This window comes from Patiria miniata, unplaced genomic scaffold (assembly GCF_015706575.1).
Source record: "Patiria miniata isolate m_02_andy unplaced genomic scaffold, ASM1570657v1 HiC_scaffold_7, whole genome shotgun sequence".
NCBI classification, from domain to species: domain Eukaryota; kingdom Metazoa; phylum Echinodermata; class Asteroidea; order Valvatida; family Asterinidae; genus Patiria; species Patiria miniata.
This window is the reverse complement of record NW_024037074.1, coordinates 12,136,214-12,160,518: the sequence shown is the minus strand read 5'-3', so window position 1 is coordinate 12,160,518 and position 24,305 is coordinate 12,136,214. Positions and strand designations below refer to the sequence as shown.

Below are 24,305 nucleotides of genomic sequence, written 5' to 3'. Positions count from 1 at the left end.
AAAACTCTCCGCTTTTTAGAGTAGGCTCGTGTGGCAAATTATTAACAGGTTTCCCGCGGCTATGAACACAATAAACGCACTTTCATGTGCCACAAGACATTAACTGCACGTACATATAGATGTTGTTTACTCTTTCGAAATAACACTTATTGCTAATAAAAAAAATATATAGTAAATTTATAAATTATAGCCCGATGCCATGTTAATTATTACTTAATGTTTGCGTGATATCACTTTTCCATTATCACTATCTTAATTGTCTTATCTGGTTGCGTATAGCTAAGTACAATTTAATTTCGCTTCGTTTCCACACTTCATATTTTACTTCATATTTTAAACTTCCTACAACATGCAACATAAGTAAGTCTCGACCTTTACCAGTTTGATTGAATCTACCTCCAGACGAAAGACAGTGACTATTCAAAATCACATTAAACAAAGAAGCGTCCCCCTAACAATATTTTGTTATGCTCTAAACAGAAAAATCTTTCTATATGCTTGCCATGCCTTTCGAACATACAGAAAGCCGTACACTGACAATACGTCATGTGTCATCGCGTCTTGGTAATACCCAATATTGCTTCTCAGTATATTTGTTTTTGTCGTATATCATTTTCCTCTTCCCTATGGGACCTATTCATCAATGTCAGTTAGCTTCCGTATAGGCTTATTTTCTGACAAGAATTTGAATACATGTACACGATCTCTTGCCTTTCAGTTTTTTGTTGGCAAAGGATCTTATATCTCAATTGACTAAAACCTTTCATTGGTGTACAACTACCAGTCAAATTCCGTTAAAAGTCTACAGAACAGGTGCATTCTTTATCCATAAATTAGTTTTTTTCTGACCTAGAAATGCGATTTGTCTATGTATCAAAAACAGTATCCTCTTTATAAGCATATGATCAGTTGCGTTTATCCAAAAAGTATCCTACCGAATTGAAAAAGCTTATTTGGATTAAAGATCGTACTGGTACTAAACACCCCGTGAAATTATTCCGTCTGGCTTGCTGTCATTTAGAAGAAATCAAGAAAATGTAGGCGATTCCAACGATCAGTTGAAATCGTGTTTCGTGATCAAAAGGTTGTTTTTTGAATATTTTCTTGAAAAGTGTAATATCAACTGAGCTGAAACTTCAACAGGTTAAGTTTTGAACATTCTGCTGTGGATTTTGAGTGGTGTTATTATTGGAAACGAACAAAATCTATGAAAATCAAACAATCCTATGCGCCTTCAAGGCGCGTTGAAGTATTATTCCGGAAGCACAGGCTGCGGCTGTCTCTGTCTCTCTCCCTTCCGTACCTTGATTTCGAGACGGCCAGGTGTTACTGGGGATCAATCAATCACATTTCTCCTCGAATTCCAGCTCGAGAAAGGCTCTTAGATCGAACGGATGACCTCGCTGGTTTGCCGTGTGTCGCGCTGATTGAATCAGGTGTCGTCTCGGGCGCGATTCGAAATAGTCATCCCATGTAGCCAGTAAAAGAAATAACAGATATGCTTCACCCTTGTATGACTGTGCTGTTCTGTTTGAAGGGTCTTCAAAATATGATTTGTTTTATTGCTCGAGTGCAAAGCAGTGTCATTAAACATCGATGAGCCTTAATTTTACAATGCTTCGAAGCAGAAGTTTTGATAGGTCGATCGTTTTATAGCCGCTATATAACCTGATTTGTAAGGTAAACATTTTGCTCTGCAAAATATGTTGAACAACTTCTGTTCCGCAACAAAGAATATTCCTTTTGCATAAGGGACAAGTACAGTTTCTGTTAAAGATAGTCTTGTATCGACATGGAGTGTGAATCTCGAAAATCTCAAAATCGGACTCTTTGTTGGAAAGCAATTAAATTTACATCAAATATTTATTATTCAAAACAGGAACAAACCAAAGATATTTCACTTTTTATTTTTATAAAGGCAATGGAATAAATAGAGGCAGTGCATTTTATCATATAGTGCAATCCAAATGGTACCTGATGCAACCTGATTGACTTGAAAGTCTTGGCACCATTCCCAAGCAATTAATAATATTGTTTTACTAAATAAAGCAATTAATAATATTCTTTTGTTCAGAACAAACTGTCCAAAATAAAATACTTGTGATTCTAGAATCAACTCTTGAATTAGAATTCCGTGCAAACGATAATATGAATTATATACTAAACTGGGCTGGTACACACTTTATTTTTGTAATAATTACACCACTGAGTTGAACGCATGGAGAATTTCATGACAGTTTTAACATAACGACATGAACATGACATAAATAAAGTACAAAGAAGAATGAATTAACTATGATGCATCCACAACTTAAATAAATATTTGACTTTAAGAAATATCCGAAATAAATTTTACCCATCGACAAGTTAACGTTGTGCGAATATCCGAAACAAATATTGAACCATTGACAAGTTAACGCTGTGCGAACTAGTACAGCATGGCGCCCGCCGATACCAGCCGAATCGTAATGGAACAAACGTTTGTTAACCAACTATGTGTAACTTCATTACCTCAATGCCGTTTTGCTGCAATTGAGAGCACAATATTCTGTTCAAGTACAACTGGACTTTCAACTTTTTAGTTGACCACGATCACCGCAGATAAACAGCAAACGTCAGAATGTTACTTCATCACTCTTTACATACATTAATGAATGCTTCCTCCCCGTAGATGCATGGTATACAACCATATGCATTCACTTTGTTATTGCTTTGACTCGGAGAGTAATTGACAATGTTCATATAGCATCACTCAGTTACTTATTTCGACCTCACCAAAAAGGACTTTACCCATTCCATCTCAGATAAACGTGGAGTTATAGACAGTTAGACACAGGTTGATAACTCCAATTTGACGCCACTCCATTCCGCTTGTCAAGCCAGATGATGTCATGCCTTCGGCAATCCTACCAAGGCTTACAAGATCCCTTGGCTTGCTGATAGGTACATCAATTTCCATGAAACAATCGTCTCAGTCCATTCGAATGGTCACGTCCCCCATTATCGTGGAGGATAAACTGCAAAAACATTGACAAAACATTTAATGAATCATGAGTGGAGAACATAGCATTCTTCCGTTAGCATCTTTATAATCCCTTTAATGTAAGAAACAACACGTATTAACCTTTGACGGGCCTCTGAAATGCTGCGTCAATGAGTAAAAAAATGCAACACTGAAGTGCGCTCTTTAACATAAACATTTATCATTGCATTCTGGGTTTGAATACTGACACAAAGGCATTGTAAGGAGAATTTATTAATTAAAAGTTCCCATCCGTATGGCAGTGTATGGCTTTTAATTTGTGAATGGAAAGATGCTCTTGTAAACCTTCTGCATTCTAAAATGTATTTTAATATGTAACATTTTCCCAAGTACCAATATGGCGTTTTTGTAATGGTAAGGGGGTTCATATACATATACCATTATCACAAGTTTGGTATCCATATTGAGCCGCATATAAGCCTATGTCGAAAGAGTCACAACAGGTACAATATGGTTTTAGCCAAGTTAACACTGTAGTTATAAACAGTGACGATTTTAGTTTATATCTCTTTAACTTTATGGTGTTAACATGATTGGTTCTTGGTGTTTATTTTGACACTGCAGTTTTAAGCAGTGTAAATTGTAGTCTGTATCTCTTACTATTGTCGTAAGTCGAGTCCTTGGCGTCTACCCGTGGGCGCTTGGTATAGTCCTGTTGGCCGTAGTTAGGCGACTGCAGGAAGCTATCCTGGTTCTGACTGGTACCCAGTACCGGGATCCCGACCCCGCAGGCCCCCATCCCTCCCGCCGCCAGGTGGCCCCGGAGATCGTGGTTCGGGGAGGCCTCCCGAGCCACGCTGGGCAGCCGTAGATCGGCCCTGGAGCCCCGGTGGTTCAGGTTCCGCTCGGTCAGGAGGTACAGCTTCCTGGTAATATCCGTGCCGATCAGGTTGGCGAAGACCTGCTTCAGGTAGGGATGGGTCCCCAGAAAGTCTCGGAGGTTGTCCCGCTGCCAACTCATGTAGCGGCAGTAGGTGGTGGCCGTCAGCGTCACCTGAGATTGAAAATGATTTGAAAAGTAAACTGAACCCCTTTTTAGTACGGATAAATAATTTAAAGAAATACAATCACTGTTGAACATGAAGATTATTATGTCTTATGTCATATGTATACCATACCCGCATGGAACCAGCGTAAACTATGGCTGTGTTGGTATCGATATTGAGTTACCAAAGAAAACAGTAATTTTAAAGCAAATTGCCCATGCTGACGACTTTGTAGACACTTAGAGCGGCAGTTTTGTGTGTTGCAAAGAAGGCCAAGTTAGTATCAAATGTACAAGACATTATTTTAGGTTTTCACTTGTCAAACGTTAACCTTGGATTCGTAAGTTTATTTCTGATGGGTCGCACAGCCCGGTGCATGTCACGCAGATAAACTCGAAATTTAGTCTCTTGTCTCGATCTCTGTTTACATTATTATACACACACGTGTTACATCACTCGAAATTAATTATAAATGCCTGTATAATTATATACACCAAAACAAATTATGTTTTGTTCGTAAATATTTCTCATCTGACTATAAACGTTCGTCACATATATATTTATTATTTTGAAAGAGACAGAATCATGTGAATGTTGCGATTAGATTCTGCATGAAAAGTATTTATGTATTCATTGATGACAATTACCGTTGGTGTTTATTTCCTTATGGAGCTTAATAAAGTTCTCTAGCACGTAGAAAATATTAATAAGCCCCAAGCTCAATTTGTGATCCGTGTCAATTCCTGACAGTTAGGACACAAAATAATCCAATTAACTTTCTGACCTCATGAAACCCATCTCCTTGATTAAAAATATGATACCAACGGACAAGACACAACCCCGAAACCAGATCTGAAAGATAATTAAAATAAAGCCTGATCATCTCTTGAGACGGCTGTGAGGAAATTTGTTTCAGGGATCAAGTCACCTCTGCAGTTACCCGATCTCGTAACAGAAACAGAGAGAGAAACTCAAGATACTCCTTATAATCATCTAATGCCAGCCCTTCCGTCGGTAATTGTGCGGCCTACGTGCAGAGATTGACGCAGTGCTGAGTTTGAACACCGGCGCGTACATGTGCAGTTCTTGATATGTACCTTCTTTGCTATGTGGTTTAAGCAAAAGAAAAGGTAACTGTAGATGAAACAAAATTCTGGTGGTCGGACTGCATGTATCTGGCATTAAGACAATTGGCCTAAGAATGTTGAACCGGTTGAGATAATGCACGTGCTCTGCGTCGTCTTCTTGCCGCAAAGTTCAGTCAGCGATCACCAAAGGGAATTGAACTTTTCTTGGTATTTTTCTTGGAATGGCCAAATTAGCTTTTACAGTCAGTACCAAAGTATGCGAACTGGGAATGTAAATCATCTGTTGGTTAGACCACGGCCGATATCCAGCATGCCGTGCATGCAGCCAACTTCTTTACCAGACGAAATGTTAGATATTAGATTGTTTTATATTATGGCGTATGAATTAACACTATATAAGAAGTCTGCATTGAACTACTCGTTCAATATCGCTATTGAGCGTGACGGTAGTGGTACTACTGGCGCTACCCTAACACCAATTAAAATTTTTAACGTGTAGGTTGGGTGGGAAATATTTATAGCGCCCCACTTATCGGTCCATAAAAAGGATATCGCCAGGGAATAGTCTTGTCTAAAACTATGTTATAAAGAAGGAAGATTTCTTAGAAAAAGTTCATGAAATCTTGTTGGGCTGAATTTTTTTTTAACTCTAAAATGTGTTCTCATTTTGCTCACCAGCTCTGTCCCTCTCATATCAGTCAAAACTGTCACTTAACTGTTTAGTGCCTTTAGTCCAGAATACTCGCATGTCACATGTTGATGCGAGTGCAAGATATTGTTATTGAAATTAACTGTAACTTTTTTTTCTGGGTTTATTAAGAGTTTTCCTTCCGCGGATGATATTGTGATCCAGCCTTGATAGCCGATACGCACGACGAGCGAGACGCTCTAATGGGCAACATTCGATGAATGTAAAGTACCGCACTTTAAAATGTTTACGGTAGCCCATCCGAGTTAACGATGCCCTAGAAATTAATAGTGCGAGACAGAATTCGATCAGGACCTATTTTTACTAGTTATGGGGGAGCGATTTTCCGTTAGAATGAGGTGATAACGCAGATGAAACATATCAGGAATGTAGATTTTCACTCAGGAATAAGCTGGGTCTGTCATAATTTGTCATAATTACAAATTATGTTTAAAATAAACCCATCAAAATAATTAGCAATTAGAATTCAATATGTTTAATATAACCATTAACAGATGTTAAGATCTTTCTAATTCTTCATGTAAAGCATACAGATAACAGTCGTTGGCATAATGTGATAACTAAAATGCCAGTCAAATATTTGATTAATTCTTCATACAAGGTAAGGCATACATATAACAGTCTTTGGAATAATGTGATAACTAAAATGCTAATCAAAATTACAATATTAAAAACTGTTTTTGTCTTACCTGAAAGTTTTCTCTCGTCTCAGCTTGACTAAACGAGTCCCATTCTGGCGAGTCCAGGAACTGTTTCTCCTGGATGTTGTGAAGAAAGTCCCCGTCGGAAAATACTTTAACTCTGAGAAGCGAATATAAGAACACGAAACAGTCGTCAGCTCTTTAAAAGTCAGATAAACGCGTAATGAAATTATGGCTTTGTCTGATGTTATCTAGACATGATTTCTGTTCTGAATTCCAGTAAATTATGTGTTTAGTGCACTCTTATGGTGGTGCGTGCTCTCTCACTTAATGCGGTTTGGTTATTTTTGCAAAATACTTGGAGGATGTTTTGTGAAATACTTTGAGGCTGAAAAAGGTTCTGATGAAAAGCAACAAATAAAGGCCATCTTTGAATGAGACTGAAGAAGTATAAAATAAGTAGGCCTATTGTTAACTTGTAAATCATGTTTTGTTGACAAAGTGTCTCATTATTTGTATCAAAATGTGTTGTTTGACATTGAAGGGGAGCTTTGCCATCAAAGTCCCCAAACCGTAGTCTTGAAACAAGTCTGGAAATCCCTCAACTTCCTCAAGGATGATTTCTGATCTGGGAGTTAATCGAAAGTACGCGCAACCTGCCATTCCCGCCAATTTCACAGATCCAATTTCCTTTTCCAAATAAAATGTGTTTTCGTCTGCTCGCCGGCGTATACCATCGTGCAAAATGCACAGAATTACACAGCGCGTGCACAGCCCAAGTGCCTCGGGGCCAGTACATGATTTGCCTTAAAAGGAGGTGCCAGTTCTCTGCATGTGCACATGCAGGCGGGGACTTTAGGTAGTCAGGAGAAAGTATCATCCTTTTTTTTTTTAGAAATGAAAGTTGATGACAAGTCTGGAAATTGAAGGCTGCAGGAATTTTAGTGGAGGAAGATTGAAGCGCAGTCTACTCGAATTTACTGAAGATAAAAGTCCAACGTGAATTTTATTGCTGACAGATTACTTCCAGCTGCTTTGTATTGTATTTCTTGGTATCAGAGGGGCAGAAACAGTTCTCCGTTGGAGAAAATGCAGTTTTGATGACACTGCTTTATACGTTTGTAGTATGAATCATTTGAATTGGTCTTCAGAGTGCCGTGCCAACAAAGTGCAACATTCAGAAATACTGTTTGATTTTTTTCTCCAGTGAAATTATATATTACATTAAAGCCTGACTATTTCTCAATCCCCTCCTTTTTACCCCATTCCATTTGCCTAGATCCAGAAATACATCAATTGGTGAAAGGGTCTAAATTGTACCTGGGCCACTCTCACCTGGAGATGCTGCATCTGGGTTAAGCATTGAATAGGCATTGAATAGGAATTGAAGTTGGTGACGTCACTGGTGAGAGTGGCCCTAGTCAAATGTACACCCTTTCACTGATTGTGTTTCTGGATCTAGGGACCCAAATGGAATGGGGTAAAAAGGAGTGGATTGAGAAATAGTCAGGCTTTAATGTAATGTATAATTTAATTGAAGAAAAAAACAAAACATTAAACAGTTTTAATTATTTGTTTTCGGATTGTTGCACTTTTTTGGCACACCTCTGTATGTCCGATTAAATACAATATCATAGGTTATGAAGAGTCACGCGAATGCTTTTCTGTTTCGTGAAAAAATATAATTAACCCCAAAAGTCGTGATATATCGCCAAAGCCTCTGTATTGCGTTTATGTGTGTTACATCAGTTGAGTAAAGGTTCCCATCAGAGAATCTGCATTTTGATGACACTGCTTTTACTTAACAAAGCATAAATCATTTGGATTGGTATGTGAGGATGCATTCTGTCTTGGGAAATATATAGTTAACACAAAAAGTCGTGACATATCGCTAAAGACTCGGACCCGATGTATTTGTTCATTAAAGGGCCAGTGTAATGTCTTTTTTAATGCAATCCTCAGAAATGCACATTTGTTTCCCATTTAACCTTATTTTCAATTTTCAGTTGGCCATTTTTAAGGGCATTTCAGTGCTGCCTTTTTGGTTTTTATGCTAATGTAAATTTGCATATTCATGAGCAAAAGTGTGAAGTCATTTCAGGCAGAAAACAGGCAGAAAACTCAATGTTACAGCTATTTCATCATCAAAACTTGCCACAATTTTTGATTTTTTGCTACCGTAATTTTTCTTTTCTTTGGTGATTTGTTGTTGTTTCAGTACATGACATTACGCCAACTATGAACAAAGTTTTCCCACATTTTTTTTGTTGAATAAGCAACTCTTGGGTTCACAATTTTAACAGAAAACTCCTAAGCTGAACAGTTTCTTCCAGAAATGACATCACAGCAACAACGTCCTCATTTGTCAAGAAAAGCATGGACATTTTGAAATGGTTAAAATAGTGCACTTTTCAATAAAATTAACCAAAACAGATGTCAAATAGTTTTCATACATTTAAGAAGAGTTGAAAATATGAGCCCAAGTAAAATTAATGTCACGGGGTATTGAAATGGCTCTTACATTTACTGATATCATTGCGTTGCCCAATGTCCGCACTGTACTGACAAGAAGGGAAAGAAAAACAGTTTTATCGTCCAAGCCTGACAAAACAAACCTACAGTGTTGAGCATGTCCTCCCCGCCATAAGGTGTTATCTACCGCCCATAAACCACACGAGATTACCTCAGCCGATTGCCAACTATAGGGCGGCTCAAGGGTGTTAACCCTATCCTGTATTTTGTCCTACCGGACCCACCGTAACTTGAGGCTGGGGCAGGAAATTGGGAGATGGAAATAAAAAACCGAACCAGAAGATGAGTTCCGGACCAAAAAAAAAAATACTCAGGAAATTGATCGTGGCTTTGGGTCGTGATTTCTTGAATAACGAGAGGGATTTTTTGTTTCCTCCGATTGTCCCAGTTCTGAACATGTCCTTTACACCGTTCACTTTTCCTTGTATTATGCTCTAGTTCTTTTGCAATCGCGAGCATTGATCGGGATTCAGAACGTGTGTGATATGAAACCTTGGGATTATCGTGCTGAGCTGAGGTCGGATATTGTTGGCAAGACAATTTTAGCACGATCGAATTTCTGAAATTCTATTTTCAGCTTTGTCGCCTGTCTGGCTGATGCATCTGGAGCGGGGATAAGTCGGAGGCAGAAACCAGACACTCGCTGCAAATAAACAAATCTGTTTTTAAAACAAATGGAACCAGGTCGTTTAGTTAGGGCCGTGCAAGCTGAATAAGTAAAGGTGAGGAATGTGTGTCGCGCTATCGAAGATAACCTTGTGTCATTTTTTTCTAACACGATGTTCGTTTTGATGACCGTCTACTTCGTTGTTACGAGATTTTGGTATTTTCCCTTCAATTTTTTTTGCAGTCCTAATATACCATAAGTTAAAATGATATGTTGAATCACGCCTCTGTAACGATAACGACAGTCTTAAAATTCCAAATTACTAATAAAATAATGACCAAAATTGGTCCTGCCATTTGGGTTTCGTGTTTTTTTTACTTGCCCTGTATAGGTGCAGAGAGGACAATAAAGGTGGCCCTTTGGGGCCAGCGTTAAAATATCCCTTTGTTTACGATTTTTTTTTTTATTTGGTATCACAAATTGTTAATCAAAAAGCTTTGATTTGTAAGTTGTCTTGACAAAAGTTCCCCTGAAACTGTTGGTCGTTGCAGGCATTTCAGATGTCCATACTCTCATTGACATTTGTGCATGGCCTACATTGGTACCACTGCATTTTGTTTTACAGATTTCCTTGCTCTAGTTTTACGTCTCTGAAAAGCTATCCTTCCTGTAATGCGATCAGCTTCTAGCCTTTAACATTAAGCTCCGGACAGAGTCGGATGGCTGAAACGGAGACGCTTTTGCCCAAAGGGGACTTCTGAAACATATAGGTCTGGTCAGTTGTCTTCGGTGTAAATGCTACGAGGTAATTTTCTGTCATTTGATATTTTCCCCCTTTTTTCGGTCTTTCAACTGTGGAAAGCAGATATGTTCAAAGGGCAGGTGGAACTCGCAAGTGGTGTGGAACTCAGATTTTTTTCTCTGACTCTTGTAAATGTAATTTAAGACATCCTTTGAAAAAAATTACCAATAGGAATTCTCTCAAGAATTCGGGGCTTCAATAAAAGGGTACGCCTTATGTCTAAGTTTGTAAAAAAAAAAAAAAGTAAAAGAAAAGGAAGGCTACCATGCACTTGAAAAAAAAATCATCTATTGCTGTTTTGTGGTAAAATAAAATCTTCTAGAAAAGAAATCGTTTGGAAAGTGGCCTTAATGAAAGAATGACCAAACTTAACTTCCCTGCAGGTGGCCGAATGTAAGATGGATTTGAACTTTTCAAACACTTCGGTGCTTTTCTGTGTGTTGTTAATATCTGGTATTTACCGAACTTGCCTGAAATGTTCAATATGATAGTTTAAACCAAAACTTGCACAGGGGGGACATCTTTTGCCTTATTTTGGTGATACCTTGCAAAATGAATTTTCTCCCGCCAGAACTATCATCTCCAGGAAAAATTCTTATATTTGGATAAAATCGAGATCTTTTCTTAAAACAAGCCCAGACTGTTTGGCTGGATTAGCAGGGAGTCTGGATTAATGCGGTGACTGAGATATGTTTCAGATAACTTTGCTGTTAACTGAAATAAGTTGATTATTTTAGTCTTGATTGAATTTGGTATACTGTTATTGAAAGGGCCGATAAGGTACAGGATATTGTGTGACACAGGCTGACGCCTGTATTGTGGTGAGCCTTTTCGTTCTTTTCTTTTGTTTTTGGTCCTTACGTTCAGGAACACGACAAATATGGCCGATGGTTGAGTGTGTTTTTACCTGTGCCCAATTGCATGGAACTGCTAAGCTGACTCTGTTGCTTGCTTAGCAAACTTCATTGCCACTCAGCTGAGAACCAGTGACAAGGAATATACATCACATGAAAATTTCGCTGGTAACCTGATCCTGCTTATATTCTGCTATATCCTGCTGAATATGTTATGTGCTAAGCAAATTCCTACTTACTTGCCAAAGATGATGATCGAAAGACGGTTGCAAGGTGTCCTCCCCTCCTCAGCGTAATGCTCCCCTATCTTCAAGGAGCTAATCTTCCCCAGATTACACAAGTCCCTGTAGATAATCCGGGGCACCTGAAAAGGCTTGAAGACGGTGTTATACAGGTCCCTCTCTTCCCTGGTAAACCGTATGGGTCTGACTTGGTACCCCAAGTACCCGGCGTGACAGATGTTCAGGATACAGAAGACTAGGTTCCAGACGAAGATGTCCACCGCGCATGCGTACAGGAGTCCCCACAGGGACAGCGTGATGAAACCGAGGCTCAGAAAGGCATGCATGACGAACATGGCGGCGGAGCCCGTGGAAGGAGCCAGGTAGCCCAGGAAGAACAAGAGACAGGCCACCTGAAAGACGATGCTCTGGATTGGTTCCCAGACGGCGCATCCTGTCCCGGCCACAGCTGGGTCTGACGGGGCCGGCACGGCGTGGTTCCAGGGGGCCGTGGCCACTCCGTAGAGGGGCTCCGGGGTCATCGGTACCGGCGCACCGGTCGACCCAAGTTGCAGCATCTTTGTGTTTCGGAGTCAACAACTGTTTTGTCCTGGTGTCGCAGGCACCCGACTGTTTTTCAGATTGCCGAATGACAGCGTGAAACCTGCGGTCGAATGAACAAGATGTCAAGATAATGTAATATCTTATAACAGTTGCTGTTGCTAATTCAACATTAAGTTAATTGCTTTAATTGACAGCGTGGTATAACCTCCGCCACAAGGGCAAATGTTATTACACTGCATCGGCCATTTGTCGTAGACTCCCTGCCGACTTGATTGTATAAGTGACAGGCCGATTGGCAAAACTGCTTCCACAGAAAAAAAAACAAATCATGGTTGACATTTTAATCTGTTCACTTTAAATATCATTTTAAAAGGTCACACAACCAATTGTACGAATACCATTATCTAAAAACGTGATTGGGGAAAAAAACTATATGGGAAATATTCGTGCAAAACCCAACAGTCTCTTTTTAGTTGTAAAGAATCAATAACCAAAGTGCTGGGAAGAGCGAATAGGCCTAAACGTGAGAAAATGACAACTACCATTAAACAGTTTTGTTCCGCATTCAAGCAACAGTCAGTGCAACTTGCAGTGTTTTGTTTATTGATACAGTCACAAACTTTACCCTAAATGGCACTTATTTGCTTTTTTGTGGGGAATCGTGGCACAGTGGCTTGCTCCGGGACACAACGCTGCGAGCTCTTACCCGACAAGTTGACTCTAAAGGTCCTACACTGCAGCAAGCAAGGATGCATGACGAGTGGCGCTGGCAATGCGAGTCACATCCGAAAGCCATGATGATACCTTACGATTCTAGATGGAATTGCCTGGTAAGCACTAGCTGTCACGAAACTCATTCAACCAGTTTGGGTATCTGACCAATAACTTCTGGTTCTCTTCTCACCTTTAGATCTTTAAAAATTCATAATGTAGCACCGCCAGACATATCCAATCATTCGAAGCCGGCAATCAAAATTCAGTGAAGCATTGATATTGAAATTGGTTCATTTTTTTCAGCAGAATTTTATTGGTAAAGACTGACTTGGCGTGTCTCGCCAATTTACTTGTACCGACTCAATGCTTCTTGACGCCCCATTAGCCATCTCGCTGACCCCAGCTGGTATTAAGCCACCGCCTGATGATGTCGATTCCACTCAAGAGCAAAGCATTACGCGCATTACAGTCCATTACCCGAGCAAATCTCCCCCACTCCACGACAAGATTAAGGCGAGAAAATTGAAAACGGACAGCGGGGTCATCTTGCACTTTAACACCGGGCACCCGGTGTTCAGTTTCCCGCTCGAGCGAATCCAAAAGTCAATCACGGCGAATTGGCTCACTGACTGGAAGATACTATCTAATGACGCATGTTTTATTTAATTTCACATTGGAGAGAGGTTGAAACAGGTAAAACAGAAATACAAATTGGAATGTGAGAGGGGGAAATTGTTTTTATTTGCTAGCATTTTTGCAAGATCACACTGTCAAGACAGATCTTATTTGGGAACAAATCTGGACGTAACGACCGGTTAAAGTTTGAGGACGCACCTTTGGTTTAAACGTGCGCAAGCGTTGAAAGGCATAGTTTTGATACACCACTAGCAGGATACTCTTGTGACAGTTTCAAAGATAGGCTAGGAATAGTCACTTTGTGTTCTACATGTACATATGCAAATTCAAAAGGCACTGTAATTTAGTAGGCTGGCTAGTGCCTCTTAAGTGTTTAATGAATGGGCAATCGTCATTGTAATGTAATTGCAATTTACATTATTAAGTCACGCGTGGCAAGCTCCCAAAAGGCACTGTTCTACACTAAATAACAAGTTTGTTGTTACTGATCTGGAATTAATTCAATATGTACCACAAATTATTGCAGATCTTTTTGTCGACCCCAATAGATACCGTCTATAATGCTGTGATGCAATCTATCTTGGCTGCTATCTGATGATGTTATTATATCCCACATCTTCAAGAGTTCAATTTAAGTTAAAGTTTAACCTGCGGGTATTAAAAGCGATCGTCCTTAAGCACAGAAGTGGTATTTGCTATCGGGTGGACTTTGGTAGACTATTTTTGGAGGCATCGGCTTTGAGAAGCCTCATTACGGGGATGTATCCTCGTGGAATGATGGCTATAGCTTTGTGTAGATTGTTTTTTTTTTACCCAACTTTGTTTTCTCTTCAAATGTCGGCTGATGTTGCAGATGACGCTTCGATCCCCTTAAAACTCTCAAAATATCCTTCAGAGTGCAGCTTGAGGTGACCTCAGTAAGGCCATAAGGCTTGAGAAGTATATTGAGCTAATTAAAAAGCGTTTACAGGTTCCAGATACACAACCATCGCTCCGTCAGACTGGCTTCCAGACGCACAATTACAAAATTACAACACCGTCTGCAAATGGTGCCCGACTAAATTTAGTGCAATATATATGGGAGCGCAGAGAGGCCACATAAAGCTAATACTCGATCGTAACCCCATCTAAAAACACGTTAAAATTGTGCAACAGCAGGATTCCAGTCAAACCAGTGAGTTTGGCGGTTTTGAGACATCATCTTATATTGAAAAAAAAACTTTTTACCGGAGACTTTTTTTGGCCTAAGAAAATAGATTTTTTTTAGGCGAACGTACCTCGTTTCTATCCTGCATAATACACGAATACCGATAAAATTAGATAAGCATTGGATCTCATTTTCCATTCATTGGTGAAGCAGAATTGTTTGGAAAGTAAATAACCTGCTAGCCATTCCTGATCTTGTGCAAATCATACTCCGTGAAAAATGTTATGCGTACGTGCCATAACCATCAGCAAAACTACTATTCTCCATATCAAAAGTCAATATAATTCAGACTTCTCTACGACAGAGCAATTGAACAAAGAAACCCCAGCCTCGAACTCCTGGGAATATACTCAATTTTTTGAAGGGTAATGACTTCTACACTGACCGGGAACTAGACTTGATTTCAAGTCGGCTCGTTCGGCAACTGCCGCGTCGCGCCGATAGGAACATTATATACCGGGGTTAACTCGCCATATCATGCACATCAGCGACCCTGTGGTGAAGTACAGAGACAGTTGTATGGAGACAGTTGTTCAACCTTGGTCTCAATGCACGATTCCACACCAGTCGATAACCCAGCAGGTGTTGATCGATATTACAAGCTTGGTAAAGAAATCGGCGGCGCCGACGGATACAACTCATCCGAGCACCGACTCGAAACAAGTCTGGCGAGAAACAGTCGAGTGTGTGATCAACGCAGCACCAAACTGTATTTTCCATATTCGGGATCTGTTTGCATTACATTAGGATGCAAATTAAGATGATGCGAGTCCCATGTCCCTAAATAACATCCTACATTCTCTCTATCAAAGATTCTTGCAAGACTCATGTCATATTCATTCCAATTAAGATGCACTGCGCTCGAGATGAAGAGTTTCATAAGTGAATATAAATCTGGTGTGGAATTCTTAGAGGCTAATGACTCACGCAGCTGTCTGTACTAAACTTCTGAAGAAAGCTCAGAATATTTTCCAATAAATATTGTAATTCGTCCCCAAATAACGCAAACACAATTTTCACTAAAGCCGTGTTTAGAAACAAAATTTCCAGCCACAGTCCCAAACGGGCCTGATAATGGACCTTATCATTTCATCGAAGTGAAACGCATCAGTAAAATGACAACAAGCTGTTATCATGACGCTTGTTGTTTTACACATGGACCTTGCTTTTATTCCTTGTGGTTTAGTCTCCAAAGACCCTTGTCTAGCCAATCCCATTATTTTCCTATCGAAGCGAAGAATACCGTTCGTTTTCCATTCATAAATCATCCACGGTTGATAATTCCCTCCCAACCTCTCTCTCGAAAACAAAAATCAGGATCAGAAATACACCCGATTCTGAAACCAGCACGGTAGTGTGTTGCCCTGGCAACGGATGAATATTCCCCACATGTTTTTATTCAGCATCCTTCGTACACAATGAAGTACTCGGGACTATCAAATTTGTTTGCTACTGAGCGACATGCTATTTTCATAATTTCTACAGTTCATTGTGTGCAATATGTGCATGCAATAATCTATGTACTTGTAGGCATTCTTTCAAAGGGTTTGTGTGCATGCATAATCATTATGACAAGGACAGCACGTAAATTCACCATGTAATTTAATTTCTTGCCAATTAAATTGAATATATTGTATGTCTGGTATATCACAATATGTTGGCAGTCGGACCGCTGCTGAAGCAGAATGCGTAAAGTGCACGTAATACATCATTGTGTTTTCACGGTTATATATTGCAAGTTGCTTCAAGCCTGCAGTTAGTACACTTAAACCAATAGAGGGCGCTACTGATACAAGAAAAGGGATACTGCGCATGCGCAGGACCCATGCAACTTTATATTATATATGAAAGAAGTAGGCTAGACCTATTTGTCTTTTGTACTCACGTAGATGAGCTCTATGTCTGCATGGCTTCTTGTATCAATGTGTTATCAATGGCGATGTCTTCTCGCACGCTGCCTTAATTCTTTCCCGCCAAACGTGCTCTCCCGCCAAATCTGCTTTCCCGCGTTCTGATTCTATGATCTAGACACGCGGTAGCAAGGGTTACACGTTGTCGTTGCATGCATTTTGCTCGTTTCACTCGAGTTCATTAATGAGGCTCCTTTAGTTTCCACACCATCTCATCTTGGTCCGGTCTTATTTCCTGCGGCTAGTCCATCACGCTGTGATTTACTGGCAGTCTCTCATAAACACCACACGTACGTAGTCTTACTCCAGATCTGACATGTTCGCCATTTGTTCGTATCTACCAATGGGCAGACTGCTTGCGGAGAGCCCGGCCACGAATCTGATCGTCCAATGCGAAGTCACGACACGAATACGCCAGGCGCTGTCCGGTTGCTATGCGAAGCATTCCAGTCATCCCAACACGATCGTACGGTCGCGAAAGACCAATAACAGACGTTTAACGAATCACATTTATTTATGCCCTTGGCTGGCTCCTGACCGCATCACCACGTTCTCACATCTATATTACATCCTGCCCCAGGTGTCATTATCTAAGTACTGGCACGTAAAGTTCAGGTGTAGAACCCTGGGGATGAGGTGATCTACCTTCTTATTTGTCTTCATGCATAAAAAGTGAGCTGCCTTCTAGTATAAAGTATGAGGTGCGATATATGACAAATTATGCCTTATAAATATTTAATAACACAAAAATATCTTGAAGGGCAAGCAAAGATATTAAAGGGCAAAACCGTATGTTAAGGCCAAAACTGATGACATATGTTTATTTATCTAAGAGATTAGCGTGTTTCTGAATGGTTGTATATTTTCTATTAAAATTTTACTTTGCCCTTCGGTTTGGTATATATTAAAAATTTTGATGCACTAATTTACCATATAGGCCTGTGTGGCGCTTTATAGCTCAGATGTACTGTTTAATGAGCGTGGCTTCCAAGCTCAGTAGTAACGACGCCGTCACTGAATGTCTAGCATGCGTTGTCCACTACAATTATGATCAACTGAAACACATAAGTGTATTAATTTATTTAGTTAATCTAATGAGCATTAACACAGGCAACAGTCGTCGACATTTTTACTTTTCGGTGAATGCGTTCTGCAATGTCATACAATCTTAGATCAGTTTTATGATAGAGATTTAACTCGGAGACTGTTTTCTTGTACGTTGCAATACGTCCATTGCAGATTAGTCACAATGCAGTTGGCAGGGTGTTCCAGCTGGCTACGATCAATGCTATTGCCGAGAAAATATGTAAAAAGGTAAACAGGGATATATATTTTAAATGCCTCAATGTCTTTTTCCAATGTCAAAGCGATAATCCGCGACCGCAACCAGATTTACCCGAAGACCGGTGCGTCTTATAAGCTGATAACTTCTTATGACTGTGCTGCAGAGTTTTATATCTTGTTTTGATGGCTTTTAGTGCCTTTCCACAGAAATATCACAGTTCACAGCTCACGGTTTAAGGCATTATCAGAATTCCCGTTTAATCTGTCGCAGGTGCGTTTAGCCGAGCGCGTATATTTCCGGACAATAAGCTAAAAGCCTTGCAGAGACTGTTGCAACTTATTTGACCAAATTGCCTCGTGCTTTTTTTGAAGTGTATCGCAGAAAAAGAACCTCTTATTTGTAAACGGATACTCGACTAACGTCACAAGCAGCCTTGGGCGACAAGACACTTTGTGCGTCACGAAAAGTGTACAATTAACCGTGAAAGATTCTTACAAGTTGTTTTTGGTAAAATTGAAAGCAGCTCACATGTATAGACGATATCAAGACAGATAGGCACAAGTAAGACATGATCGCTGAATGTCATTAAGCCTCTACATGGAACCGCCATGTTGGACGACAACGAGGCTGTGAGTGCCCAGCAACGTCCATTTGGCGTCGTTTAAAGTTCAAACTGTCAAAGCGTGTCGGTAATTTTGTTTTACTTTTTTTTTTAACTCAACTATGCAAAATTATGATTGGTCCATGTAAATTGTTCAACACTTCTTTGAGAAAATACACAATCATTTTGTATGTTAACGGCCCCAGGCCTTAAAGCATTGGATTTATGCAGCTATTCAGCACACGATGTTGCTGTTCGGATCATTCATGTGAAACTTCATTTGCACCTTTTAAGACACAAAGTGATTAGATCTGATATAAAAACGGGGAAAAAACGTCATCTCTGTAATGCACTAACGGAAAGGATTAATGTTTACCAAGCTATTTAAACACAGAGCGTGACTCGTCTAAGGCACAAACTTCCCAAGTATTTTTGTTTTTGCAACCGCGTCCAACACTCGCGCGTGCTCGCTCGCAGACCACAGCTAATTACCGCGAATGTTTTCCCTCGCTCGATTACCGCGCAACACGCAGATGTCACGGCTCATCCACCCCGGGCTAATGGGATTACATTTCAATCTGCCGTTCTCACGTCAGCAGCCTGCAACACCCCCCCCCCGTGAATTATGATCCCTGCACCTTGCCTGAGATTACTGACGATTACCGGCCCTCCAATCCACCGGAGATAGATTAATCGCTTAGAACTTTTTGAGATGTTTTTTTTTCTCTTCCTTATTGACACTTGTCTGTTGACCGAGGATGCGGACTTAGCAAAGTCGTAGTTCTATCCCTTCTTCAGCTACAGGGTCGTTCTACTTTGCCCATGTCTTGAAATTAAAGATGCTGTCACGGGATGAGGTGTGTGTTCCGTGGAGCGAACCCTCTTTTGTTACTGCTGTGTATTTTTGTACTTAAAGTCCTCCCCAGGTAGTGATTGTCTCTGATAGTATGTACTTTTTTAATTTGTGATTCAACAAAAGAAAGTTGCCTTTAAAGCCTTAAATAATACCGCGAAGCTAAATTTGGTGGTATGACCTGCAAGACATCACAAGAACGTGTCTAATACAGGTCCAATTTGCTGCACCGATGTGTACACCATTACATTATTGTTAAAACTAACAGGTCCAATCGTAGTTAATGAAAAAGCACTGTGATCCGGTATTATTATAAAGAAACATATCACGAATCGTGCACTTACGAATATGCCGGTGGCGCTACATATAGCAACGTGAAGATATTGCACAGAGGGCGCCCAAACATTAGAACAGTCAGACATTTGCCCCCTTTTTCCTTTAAAAACAAGACATTGACTTACAAATCAATTTTCGCCCCAAGATGCATCTCTTGCATTATATTGATTGCCTGCCGAAAGATTTCTTTATTTTCCCTTTTTCCTATTGTGCATTCTGCCTTCAGAGAAACTGTATGAGCATATTGTCATTATTGAAAGATGGCTCTTCTACTTCTTTTACTTTCATTTCGAATCATTCAATAAATTGTATGTGAAGTTGCTCGTTTGACAATAAGCTCGTCTTTTGTGTTTTCAATATGATTTCGATTTTTTGTTTATGTTCGATTTTGATATTTTATTGTGTCTTGTTGTGCTGCGTGGTACTATGGAAATTCAAAGCTGTTACACATTCCATGATTTCATTTACTAAAACCGTTAATAAACGAATCAAAGGTTTTGTATCTTTGCAAGTAGGGAATGTACTGTCCATGGTAACCAACATTGGATCATAAACTGTATACGTAAAAATGTCAGACACAAAATTACAATTATATAGAAAAAGTGAAGTTCCTTCGTTGCAATAATACTGCGTGCAACACAACATCGTCAGTATAGCGCGCCCTCTTTCTTTTCATCTCGGGTTAAATCGTACAAAAATTATACTGACAGAAATGCCTTCGTTATTGATAGGTGGCGCCCTCTTTTGTCAGAGAGGTAGCTTTCGCGTCAACTTAGCAGCATCAACGTCCCACTTTCCAGAAAACTCCTGTTGGCCTGCCTAACATTTTCAGCAATGACATTTTTAGGATGACATTTTCAGTAATTTCCCAATTGTTCATTCCAACCAGCCAAACTATTTTTCACATTTCGTTCCTCCTGAGGACAAAAAGAAAAAAAAAAGAGACAAAATGATCACGACTCTAAACGCATTCGGCAGTAATTACTTGCGGACGACCGAGTGCAGCGTATCCATGGCAACGGCACGCAAACAATGACAAAATAATATTGGCCGCCTTCGATGAAATCCTGACCAACAAAGCGTCAAATTCTTCTCTGTTGTGTTGAAATGAATAGCGCCGAAGGAGGCCAAGGCTACCTACCGTCTTTTGAATGAGTTTCCTGGGTCTTTTAATGAGGTGAATTGTTTGAAATAGTGCTTGCTGAACTGTGTTTTTTTATATTTAAACTGATGGTGATAGAACGCGTAATTATTGGTAATGACCGTGGACACTGGACAGAATGATTGGTCATTCTGTCAAATTTGGGGTCCCCTTTGCATGTCCGTGTCACATCTAACTGTGATTTATAATTCGCATGCACACCTTCATGCATGATGAATATACCTAACCAATAAATCCTGCAAAATCCTCTTTGCAAAATGGAGGATTTTGCAGGATTGAAGCTATACACGGCAAAACTGTGTGGCTGATTTCGGAGGATGCACTGTGTCAAGGTCTTGGGCCGGCCGAGACCATGTGTTGTTTATGCTCAACCGTGCATAAATATAGGCCTAGATTATACTTTAAATCCTCCGCACTGCTCCGGGATTTCACTGGCTGTGCCTCAACATAATTTATTGACAGTGATTGCCGGATGATTTTGCAGCATTGAGGCAGTGGTCACCCCTCCAAGGACCACATTCAAGAAATAATGGAGGATTTTGCGGGATTGAGGCTATATGCTGCATAGAGGAAGTTGGGGGATTTTGCAGGATTGAGGTTACATCCTAGCACAAATGCCTAGGGGTTAGGGTTGATAATTATGCTTGAATGGCATGTTACAAAGTACCAAAGTAGCGCGGGGGGGGGGGGGATATCACACTTTGAACCCTCGGTTTATAGAATGACCCAGATATGAATGGCTTCTATTTAATGATTTGAACCTTAAACTTCACTAAATATACAGATATTTTTTATCAGCATTGTCATGAAAAACAAACACGAGAAAGCAATCCGACATTAAGACTTACAAGTCCTCTGTAAGAAGCTAAAGTCGAAGCGCCAAAGGACATGTTAAAGTTCGCTTATCCTCAGACAAATCATGCATTGAATGGATACAGAAAAGGGATTTCTCTTATTCGGTCCTGATACGGCTTGACATATTTTTTAATACAAAACATTCCGTATATAGATAACATTCATTACTAAATAAAACAGATTTACCCGAGACGCGGAAAAAAAAATCCCGGGGCATTTCCAATCACTTTGGGGAGGTAATTTGCTTGCAATCTTAGCAAGTTGGAAATGTCAATGGAATCTCCTGTCACTTCAGCGAATTCTCAGGATGCACAGTTACGAAAGGTGTCATCCTTGCGGGCGAGATTAATGTCTTATGGTCGGATGATTGCCGCCCCCTCCGTCCTATCAGAAAATCTCATGCATAGCTGATCAGGTGAAAAAATTTTATATTATGGCGAACAGGACGACTGAACCTGACCGACTTTGAGAGCAGCTAATTTGGTAACGCTAGAGGGCGCTAAGAGGGTCAACAACATGACGCCTCAAAATTAATGGAGAAGAGCTTTGATTACTTCGATATGAAATTAATGCATGGGCATAAAAAAGTGACCAATGCAACATGAGTTGTTAATTGAAATGACTTCAATAATATTTGTCATCCACACTCCAAATGCGTTTTCAAATTTCTGTGCAGCGTTAAGCATACTGAGGTCTTTGTTGAGAACGATCTTGAGAGAAAACCAGACAAAGTTCAGATAATCTTAGGTCCAAAACCATAAACCTGCACTCTTTGTCTTTATTTTTCTTTGAACGAGTAACGATTTCCCTGGATACATTGCCATTATGTACTAAAACCTCCTTATTCTCATTAAATCATGCAACACCCACCACACCCCTTCCCCCGGCCAAACAAATCGAATAAAAAAAAAAGGGGTCTAATTTCCGATTTAATATGTGCAATCTAACAACTAAAAGAAAGAAAAATGTCACAGAATCATACCTCTTAAAAACGCGAGTCTGTATCCAACGAACAGTATTATAGCGAGACATTATTTTGTCGTTAAGTGAAAAAAACAAATGTTGCGTGGATTTATCTCACAAGATTTGTGTGCTGAAATTAGGTATCTGATATCTACACTTGTAAAATAATATATTACAGTGACAAACGTGTGTCAAGTGCCCGCCTCGATGACAGGGCCACATTGTCCGGTTTCCGGACAGGAGTACCGTTCCCGTCTATTGATACAGATGTCTTACAGACGCCTCAGCCTAGTAACCAGTGTAATCTAATATAAGGCCAGGTTCTCACTCCGTAATGGCTTGTACGAGCACACACGCTGTAATCATATTGTGGAAACCACAAAACCTGCATAATATTTGCTGCATTGGCCTGGATTATTCAATCCAGGGACCTATTTGCTATAACCTACATGCAGAATTGCGGGCAGTTTTATATTAGGATGAAAACTATTGTTAAGCGATTCACGTAATGATAGGTTAGTGAATGCACATAATATTAAAAAGCTAATTCATTACGTGGTAAGCAAGGTTCGGATTTTTGATCATCTATTCTGTTGTTAAACGACGCAAAACAGAGTTATCCAATAAAATTTGACTAAAAATCGATCATTATCAAGCAATTCACGTAACAGAAAACTTTGGCTGGTGCTAAAACCTAAATTTTAGAAAGCTTGTTTTTTAGCTGTAAACAAGATTTTGAGCTAAGCAGTGCAATGCAATCTTAGCCCCTGGGCATGCAGTAGAGGGGCTCCCAGTCTCTGAAGACAATCGAATTCACAGACTTACTGAAGGCTCAGTAGGCCTCTTCCTCTTCCGATATTTCTAAGCAGATACTGATTAAAACAAGTTGCGACGTCCTACTGAAAACCAGTTGTAGGTAAGCAGAATTAATCCGTGCTTAGCAAATCTGATACCAATGCGGCTGTTCTGGAACCTCCGACAGATTAAACAAACAAACCACGGACTGATATCTTTGGTAAGTCTAGGGTTCAGGTGTCACCTAACACCTACTTTGCATAAAACACGATCTTCATCTTGACCTACGGTCGACACCACTTGATGATGCTCTCTCGTGTCTCGCCCGTTGCCAATCGCAAAGCCATTAACTCCGGTCGTTTGTATATAATTTTGCGGTACCCGGGGCTGCAAAATGGCAGAATTATTTTTCCAACATATTCAGCAGCAATGTGTTTTTTTTTTCATCAATACACCGGCGTTTTTTTCCCCCTAGGAATAATGTAATTACTTCATAGACGCAGACGCAAAGATATAATGGTCGTAGCTTTGGGTGCTGATTGTTTGGAGACGAAATACACTTTTTTCAAAATTAATTTGACAAATGCGTAGTTGCTGCACTGAATTGGAGTTTCAAATTTTATCAATGGTCGATATTTAAATGCAAACAATCCCGTTAATTTATCATCATTGGGCATTTGAAATTATTTTAGGTAACACTTGCTATCGTACCTTAAAGATAGCAAATTCTCATTTTCTGAATTGAGGTACTGTTCAATTCAGAAAATGAGAATTTGCTATCTTCCATTGTTATTATCCTTTCCCAGTAATATTATATCCTGAACAAAATTGCTAAATTAACACAAAGAGCGCTTTCACAGTGTCTCTACCCGTCTCTTCAGCGTTTTAATGGAACGCTTGCGATTTCTTGCACGTACTACTCGTTGAAAAACCAAAACGCC

At 39.9% G+C, this 24,305-nt stretch overlaps 1 protein-coding gene across 1 annotated transcript; it reads right to left on the bottom strand.

The window, feature by feature from the left end:
• Positions 1–1,844: 1,844 nt before the first annotated feature.
• On the bottom strand, positions 1,845–16,972 carry LOC119746315 (popeye domain-containing protein 3-like). Its single transcript, XM_038223193.1, has 5 exons — positions 16,490–16,972; positions 11,502–12,147; positions 6,516–6,627; positions 3,644–4,037; positions 1,845–3,017 (listed from the first exon to the last, which is right to left on the bottom strand). Exons 2-5 carry the CDS (start codon positions 12,059–12,061, stop codon positions 3,001–3,003), a joined length of 1,083 nt encoding a protein of 360 aa, XP_038079121.1. The 5' UTR covers positions 12,062–12,147; positions 16,490–16,972; the 3' UTR covers positions 1,845–3,000.
• Between the last annotated feature and the right edge of the window lie 7,333 nt (positions 16,973–24,305).

Bases quoted from the DNA above. Each gene is read 5' to 3' on its own strand.
- LOC119746315 (XM_038223193.1), bottom strand. From the start codon at position 12,061: ATGCTGCAACTTGGGTCGACCGGTGCGCCGGTACCGATGACCCCGGAG. The intron at 6,628-11,501 runs GTAAGTAGGAAT...TTCGCTTCTCAG, and splicing joins TCGATCATCATCTTTGGCAA to AGTTAAAGTATTTTCCGACG. The intron at 4,038-6,515 runs GTAAGACAAAAA...TTTCAATCTCAG, and splicing joins AGACGAGAGAAAACTTTCAG to GTGACGCTGACGGCCACCAC.